The sequence below is a fragment of the Gopherus flavomarginatus genome, chromosome 3, assembly GCF_025201925.1.
Source record: "Gopherus flavomarginatus isolate rGopFla2 chromosome 3, rGopFla2.mat.asm, whole genome shotgun sequence".
Classification (NCBI taxonomy): Eukaryota; Metazoa; Chordata; order Testudines; family Testudinidae; genus Gopherus; species Gopherus flavomarginatus.
The window spans coordinates 153,867,313-153,874,342 of record NC_066619.1 but is presented as its reverse complement, the minus strand read 5'-3'; the positions used below and the strand labels follow the sequence as shown (position 1 = coordinate 153,874,342).

General features: G+C 48.4%; 1 protein-coding gene across 1 annotated transcript in view; it reads right to left on the bottom strand.

The window, feature by feature from the left end:
• GC (GC vitamin D binding protein) overlaps positions 1-1,998 on the bottom strand; it is a gene marked incomplete at its 5' end in the record, with an annotated part of 24,835 nt that extends 22,837 nt beyond the window's left edge. The window contains 1 exon segment of the mRNA XM_050945479.1: positions 1,867-1,998. Within this exon segment, the coding sequence (XP_050801436.1) occupies positions 1,867-1,998 (132 nt within the window).
• Positions 1,999-7,030: the final 5,032 nt, after the last annotated feature.

The following is a 7,030-nucleotide window of genomic DNA, read 5'->3' as shown; positions in this document are numbered from 1 at the left end:
AAAATGGAAAAAAACAACAAAAAGAGAATGAAGAGAAGGAAAAACAGAGAAAACATGAACTGGAGTTGGCAAAAGCTGGGCTGCCTGTGCCAGCCAACCCTAACAACCCGGCGCCAAATATTGCTCCACAGCACAGGAAATTTCCCACCTACAAGGCAGGTGATGACACCGAGGCCTTCTTGGAAAATTTTGAAAGAGCCTGTCTTGGGTACAGCATTCCCGAAGACCAGTACATGGTAGAATTGAGGTCACAGCTCAGTGGACCTTTAGCAGAGGTGGCAGCTGAAATGCCTAAGCACCAAATGAATGACTATAAACTTTTTCTAACCAAGGCCAGATACAGGATGGGGATAACCCCAGATCATGCCCGTCGGCGTTTCAGAAACCAAAAGTGGAAACCAGAGGAGTCATTTCCCAAACACGCCTACTACATTGCAAAAAACTATGAGGCCTGGCTAACAGGAAACAACATTCAAACCTTGGAAGAACTGAACCTCCTCATACAAATGGAGCAGTTCTTGGATGGTGTTCCTGAAGACATCACACGGTACATACAAGATGGAAACCCCTAGAATATCGCTGAGGCGGGGGAGATTGGAGCCAAATGGATGGAACTGGCAGAAAGCAAGAAAGCTACTGTCAAGGGGAACGATTACCCCAAGGGGCACACAGACCATAAACCCTACAACCGAGGACAGCCAAAGACCCCACATACCACCCAAGTAAAGCCACAGATACCCTACCTTCAACCTCACCAGTCTCCAGTAACTCACCTCGGCCCAGTGACCCATCAGATGGAAGATGCTTTAAGTGTAATGAACTGGGACATATCAAGGCCAAGTGTCCCAAGAACACCATGCGAGTGCAATTCATTACACCACCATCACACCAAAGATCCCCTGGCCCGGATGCCTCTCAAATACCCTTGGAGCGAAGGGAAAATTTGAGAGTGGGCGGAAAGAAGGTTACTGCGTGGAGAGACACGGGGGCACAAGTGTCAGCTATCCACCAATCCTTCGTTGACCCCAAATTCATCAACCCAAAGGCCAAAGTGACAATTTACCCCTTCATGTCACAAGCTGTAGACTTGCCTACAGCTCAACTGCCTGTCCAGTACAAAGGCTGGTCAGGAATGTGGACTTTTGCAGTCGATGACAATTATCCTATCCCCATGCTACTGGGGGAAGACTTGGCCAACCAGGTGAGGCGGGCCAAGAGAGTGGGAATGGTTACACGTAGCCAAACCAGGCAAGCTTCCAGACCCATTCCTGTTCCTGAACCGTCCACAGAGGCCCCGTCTGTGTTACCAGAGACCCAGACAGAGGTAGAGGACCCGGATTCCATGCCTACCACTGAAACAGCCACAGCATCTCCAGTCCCAGGCCCGGAACTGGAACAGCAACCAGCACCAGCAAGTGCAACCCCATCTTCAAACTCAACGCCAGAGGGCGCCAGCGAGCCAGAACTGGCAGAAGCACAAGACAGCCATACCCAACAGGCTCAGCCAGAGCCTGAAATACCCTCAGGTGCACCAGCGGAGAGCGGTACACCAGCAACGGAAACAACCCCATCACCTACATCGCTTCCAGAGGGACCAAGCCCAAGTCCACAGTCTGAGGAAGAACTGGTGACCCCAGCCTCAAGGGAACAGTTCCAGGCTGAGCAGGAAGCGGATGACAGCCTTCAGAAAGCTTGGGCAGCGGCACGGCGCACCCCACCGCCTCTCAGCTCTTCTAATCGATCCCGGGTTGTTATAGACCAAGGACTTTTGTACAAGGAAATTCTTTCTGGTGGACACCGGGAAGAATGGCAGCCGCAAAAACAGTTGGTGGTTCCAACTAAGTACCGGGAGAAGCTCTTAAGCTTAGCCCATGATCATCCCAGTGGCCATGCTGGGGTGAACAGAACCAAGGACCGGTTGGGGAAGTCCTTCCACTGGGAGGGGATGGGCAAGGATGTTGCCAAGTATGTCCGGTCTTGTGAGGTATGCCAAAGAGTGGGAAAGCCTCAAGACCAGGTCAAGGCCCCTCTCCAGCCACTCCCATAATTGAGGTCCCATTTCAGCGAGTAGCTGTGGATATTCTGGGCCCTTTCCCAAAAAAGACGCCCAGAGGAAAGCAGTACGTACTGACTTTAGTGGACTTTGCTACCCGATGGCCAGAAGCAGTAGCTCTAGGCAACACCAGGGCTAACACTGTGTGCCTGGCCTTAACAGACATCTTTGCCAGGGTAGGTTGGCCCTCTGACATCCTTACAGATTCAGGGTCTAATTTCCTGGCAGGGACCATGGAAAAACTGTGGGAAACTCATGGGGTGAATCACTTGGTTGCCACCCCGTACCACCATCAAACCAATGGCCTGGTTGAAAGGTTCAATGGAACTTTGGGGGCCATGATACGAAAATTCATCAACGAATTCTCCAATAATTGGGACCTAGTGTTGCAGCAGTTGCTGTTTGCCTACAGGGCTGTACCACATCCCAGTTTAGGGTTTTCACCATTTGAACTTGTGTATGGTCACGAGGTTAAGGGCCATTACAGTTGGTGAAGCAGCAATGGGAGGGGTTTACGCCTTCTCCAGGAACTAACATTCTGGACTTTGTAAGCAACCTACAAAGCACCGTCCGACAATCTTTAGCCCTTGCTAAAGAGAACCTAAAGGATGCTCAAGAAGAGCAAAAGGCCTGGTATGACAGACATGCCAGAGATCGGTCCTTCAAGGTAGGAGACCAGGTTATGGTCTTGAAGGCGCAACAGGCCCATAAGATGGAAGCATCATGGGAAGGGCCCTTCACGGTCCAAGAGCGCCTGGGAGCTGTAAACTACCTCATAGCATTTCCCAATTCCTCACTACAGCCTAAAGTGTACCATGTTAATTCTCTCAAGCCTTTCTATTCCAGAGACTTACAGGTTTGTCAGTTTACAGTCCAGGGAGAGGATGCTGAGTGGCCTGACGGTGTCTACTACGACGGGAAAAAAGACGGTGGCGTGGAAGAGGTGAACCTCTCAACCACTCTGGAACCTCTGCAGCGGCAGCAAATCAAGGAGCTGTGCACCAGCTTCGCCCCATTGTTCTCAGCCACCCCAGGACGGACTGCACGGGCATACCACTCCATTGATACAGGTAATGCTCACCCAATCAGAACCCCACCCTACCGAGTGTCTCCTCATGCCCAAGCCGCTATAGAACGGGAGATCCAGAACATGCTACAGATGGGTATAATCCGCCCATCTTCCAGTGCATGGGCATCTCCAGTGGTTCTGGTACCCAAACCAGATGGGGAAATACGCTTTTGCGTGGACTACCGTAAGCTAAATGCTGTAACTCGTCCGGACAAACTATCCAATGCCACGTACCGATGAGCTATTGGAAAAGTTGGGACGTGCCCAGTTCATCTCTACAATAGACTTAACCAAGGGGTACTGGCAAGTACCGCTAGATGAACCTGCAAGGAAAGGTCAGCATTCGTCACCCATGCGGGGTGTATGAATTCAATGTCCTTCCTTTCGGCCTTCGAAATGCACCCGCCACCTTCCAGAGGCTGGTAGATGGTCTACTAGCTGGACTGGGAGAATTTGCAGTTGCCTACCTCGATGATGTGGCCATTTTTTCAGACTCCTGGCCCGAACACCTACTACACCTGGAAAAGGTCTTTGAGCGCATCAGGCAGGCCGGACTAACTGTTAAGGCCAAAAAGTGTCAAATAGGCCAAAACAGAGTGACTTACCTGGGGCACCAGGTGGGTCGAGGAACCATAAACCCCCTACAGGCCAAGGTAGATGCTATCCAAAAGTGGCCTGTCCCACGGTCCAAGAAGCAGGTCCAATCCTTCTTAGGCTTGGCCGGATACTACAGGCGATTTGTACCACACTACAGCCAAATCGCTGCCCCACTGACCGACCTGACCAAAAGACCCAGCCAAATGCAGTTAAGTGGACTGATGAGTGTCAAAAGGCCTTTACCCAACTTAAGGCAACGCTCATGTCGGACCCTGTGCTCAGGGCCCCCGGATTTTGACAAGCCATTCCTAGTAACCACAGATGCATCTGAGCGTGGTATAGGAGCAGTGCTCATGCAGGAAGCAACAGATCACAACTTCCATCCTGTCGTGTTTCTCAGCAAGAAACTGTCTGAGAGGGAAAGTCACTGGTCAGTCAGTGAAAAGGAATGCTATGCCATTGTGTACGCCCTGGAAAAGCTACGCCCATATGTTTGGGGACGGCGGTTCCAACTACAAACTGACCATGCTGCACTAAAGTGGCTTCATACTGCCAAGGGGAACAACAAGACACTTCTTCGTTGGAGTTTAGCTCTCCAAGATTTTGATTTTGAAATTCAACACATCACAGGAGCTTCTAACAAAGTAGCTGATGCACTCTCCCGTGAAAGTTTCCCAGAATTCAGTAGTTAAAAAGTGTTCTTAAAATGTAGAAGTCTGTTAGTTATATACTTAGGAGTATATGTAAGGTGTATGTGTTGTATTAATCTGTTTATTTTCAAGTTCTAGAAGGAAATCGCCGCCAGTGAGCTTCCCCACTGTCTGCAATTTGGGGGGCGTGTCATAAACAGATAGCTAAGGGTTAATGTCTCTTTCACCTGAAGCACCTGACCAGAGGACCAATCAGGAAACCGGATTTTTTCAACTTTGGGTGGAGGGAATTGAGTGTCTAAGGTCTTTGTTTTCTGTCTGCCTGCCTTCTCTGAGCTTTGGAGAAGTAGTTCTACTTTCTAGTCTTCTGTTTCTAAGTGTAAGGACAAAGAAATCAGATAGTAAGTTATATGGTTTCTTTTCTTTGGTATTTGCATGAATATAAGTGCTGGAGTGCTTTGATTTGTATTCTTTTTTGAATAAGGCTGTTTATTCAATATTCTTTTAAGCAATTGCCCTGTATTGTGTCATCTTGATACAGAGAGACTATTTGTACTTATTTTTCTTTCTTTTTATATAAAGCTTTCTTTTAAGACCTGTTGGAGTTTTTCTTTACTTCAGGGAAATTGAGTCTGTACTCACCAGGGAATTGGTGGGAGGAAGAAATCAAGGGGAGATTTGTGTGTTGGATTGCTAGCCTGACTTTGCATTCCCTCTGGGGGAATAGGAAAGTACTTTTTGTTTTCAGGATTGGGAACAGAGAGGGGGAGTCTCTCTGTGTAGTTTCACAGAGCTTGTGTCTGTGTATCTCTCCAGGAGCACCTGGAGGGGGGAAGGGAAAAAGGATTATTTCCCTTTGTTGTGAGACTCAAGGGATTTGGGTCTTGGGGTCCCCAGGAAAGGTTTTTCAGGGGGACCAGAGTGCCCCAAAACACTCTAATTTTTTGGGTGGTGGCAGCAGGTACCAGGTCCAAGCTGGTAACTAAGCTTGGAGGTTTTTCATGCTAACCCCCATATTTTGGACGCTAAGGTCCAAATCTGGGACTAAGGTTATTACAGTCACGCTATAAGATATTAATCAGTCTGTATCCTGTTAATCTATTAGAGTCAAAGAAGTTTGACCCCTCTCCCCTGTTAGAACAAGTAGCCTCTGAGGGTGACAGCTCTTGGTTTCCCCTCACAAGTAGAGTGACCATATGTCCCATTTTGGCCGGGACGGTCTCTTTTCTAAGCCCTGTCCTGACTTTTTTCCCAAAAGGAGGCATTTGTCCCGTTTTCTGACTTGATCAGTTGGCAAGAGCAAACAGGACAAATGCCCACTCTTGTCAAAAAACTGGGGTGCAGTGTGGAGGGGGTGAGCAGAGATGCCAGACCCCCACAGCGGGGAGGCAGGGCTGTGGGGGCAGCAGTGTTCCAGCATGAATAGGGGACCCTGCATTGCGCAGGGGAGCAACCTGGTTCCAGCAGGGTTCTAGCAACCGAGCCACAGCAGGTGGTGACAGGATTACAGCGACAGGCAATGGCATGGAGGTGCCCTCGGGTGAGCAGCTGGTGGTGTCCCATTTTATCTTTGGGAAATATGGTCACCCGCCTCACCACCAAAGTAAACAAAATAAATGTTTTGGCCCTGGAATAGCTGCTCACTGATACACTTTGATATTGTCGCTTAAATCAGCTAAACAGAGACAAAATAAATACAAGATTCACCTCCTCAGTGTTTATCAAATAATTTGATATGTGCTTATAAATAAAGTGTTAATGATAGTCCACCTGCTGTGAAAAGGACACAGAAAATTATATTAAAAGTGGAGGCTTGGACTCAAACAAAACATACAGCCCTGTTAGGTTATTTCGATATATAAAATGGCTGCTCAGCTCAATCAAATAACCCCTGCTCACTAAGAACCTGATCCAAAGCCCATTGAAATCAGGGGGAAATCTTTTCATTGACTTGCGATCAGGTCTTTAGATTAGGCCCTAGAAGACTATGAAGATGTCAACACCACAGCCTCTTCTCCTGCCCTCAAAATTCAGCTCCATACAGCTCCTTCTTGCAGATGGAGAGCTCTGAGCAGCACACTGGGCCTCCTCCTCTCTTCTGTGACATAATGGAAGGGAACGAGCATGTTTACCTGCCAAATGTGGTCAGGAAGCATGAGTGGAAGAGATTGGTAACTAGTTGACTTCCTCCAGCCCTGAGCCAGTCCCAGCCTCTTGGAGGGAGCTATGGTTGACTGGGGATATGCATGATTTCAGGGGTATGGCCAACTGGTTAGGGCAGAGCAGGGGAGCAGCTGCTAGAGGCAGCAAGATCTCCTCAGAAATCCATATAGTTGCTGGCAGAAAACACTATGGAAATTAATGCTTTCCACAGCAGCACTGATGGTATGTACACCACTCAGGGAATGTCCTCAATTTAGACTCTCCCCTCGAGCTCACCTTGACTAGCTAACGTGTCCACACTATAACTTGTCCTGTCTACACTAGGGTTTTTAAACGTGTTAGCTGTCACATGTTAGCTATCATGTTTTAAATACACACCTTTTTGCTAGTGTAGATGGTGCTTTGAGTGGCATGATGTCAGTGATCAGGGTTCAGTTGTAGCAGGACTATTGAGCAGGCTGTGTTTTAGGGAGAAGTAGTCTTCATCTCATAGAATCT